This window comes from Rattus rattus, chromosome 12 (genome assembly GCF_011064425.1).
Source record: "Rattus rattus isolate New Zealand chromosome 12, Rrattus_CSIRO_v1, whole genome shotgun sequence".
In the NCBI taxonomy this organism is placed as follows: Eukaryota; Metazoa; Chordata; class Mammalia; order Rodentia; family Muridae; genus Rattus; species Rattus rattus.
The window spans coordinates 84,387,674-84,389,056 of NC_046165.1; the positions used below are offsets into that span (position 1 = coordinate 84,387,674).

At 46.1% G+C, this 1,383-nt stretch overlaps 1 gene segment (V, D, J or C); it reads right to left on the minus strand.

Moving 5' to 3' along the window:
• Window positions 1–595: 595 nt before the first annotated feature.
• Window positions 596–1,103, minus strand: LOC116913266. The segment is given in 2 exon segments: window positions 596–891; window positions 1,052–1,103. Coding segments are annotated over 2 exon segments (348 nt in total).
• Window positions 1,104–1,383: the final 280 nt, after the last annotated feature.

Here is a 1,383-nt window from a genome sequence, read left to right on the forward strand (position 1 = left end):
GATGTACACAAAATCAGGGGATACCCAGAGAGCTCCCCACCCTCTCAGAGGAAAAGGAGAGGGGGGTTGGGAAGGGACTCTGGGAGGGAGGACTGGGAGAGAAACAGCAATCAGTATATAAAATGAATGAATGAATGAATGAAAACATAAATACATAAATAAATAAATCAGGTGTCCATAAGTGTGTCAGTTTACTTCTGAATTTTCAATTCTATTCTATTAATCACCACTTCTTCTATACTTATTTCAATTCCCCTTCCCTATGATGAACTTCTTTTTCCCATTTACCCTATCAAGTCACATATATCCTGGTATTCCCCTTTAACTTTCTCTAACCTCTTTCACCCCTTCATATATATATATATATATATATATATATATATATATATATATATATGAAAATAGGAATCTGTGAAGAAAAGAATACAATGAAGAGAAACAGCAACCTTGAACTATCTAGTGTTAACAGAGGTTACAGAGATGTAGCATAAACTTGGAACCCCACATCTGTGCAAATGCTGCTACAGACTCTCGCTGGGGGTCGGGGGAAGGCTTAGCTGCACACCCAGCTGCAGTTTGGGGCCAGGCTGCAGGCTCACTGGGAGCACCGTGTCTCAGCAGCACAGAAGTAGGTGCCTGAGTCCTCCAGCTGGGAATCGCTGATGTGCAGGGTGCTGTAGCGCTCCTTAGCATCGAATGTTGACTTTAACCTCCCGTTCTCCTTTGTTCCTGGAGCCAGGAAGAACAGGTTGATGAGGCTGCCCCTGGGATTCTGTCGGAACCACTGCACACTGTTCATGGTAGTAGAAAAATTGCATCTCAGACCAGAGCCAGCTCCCTCATGAAGACTCAGGGCTTCAGGATTCTGTTCCACCTGTATTCCTCTCACCCCTGCTCAGAGAGGGAAAAATAAACTATATGAAAAGCAGTTCAGCAATTTAGCATTTTCCACTCCTGTCTGAGATCTCAGGAAAGTCAGCTTTGTCTTCTGCCGGCTCCTACCCACACCTTGAGAGCACCATTAACCCCAACTTGGAGATCCACAACTTACAGCAAAGTGACACCCACAGCAGCCCCAGCACAATTCCCAGGCTCCTCTCCATGGATCCTGTCAATCTCATGATGTGCCTTCACCCCAGCTTCAGAGAGTGTGGGGCTTATTTCCAAAAGTCAGCAGAGTCTCTCTCTCTCTCTCTCTCTCTCTCTCTCTCTCTCCTCCCTCCCTCCTCCCTTCCCTTTTCCCTGTCCCTCCCTCCCCCTCCCTCCCTACCTTTCTTCCCTTCAAGCACCAATAAAATCTTAGCTCTTTCACTTTGATGGGAAACAACATCCACAGCAGCCCAGTGAGGCTTCACAATACCTGCTCCCTAGCTGTGAAAGGAA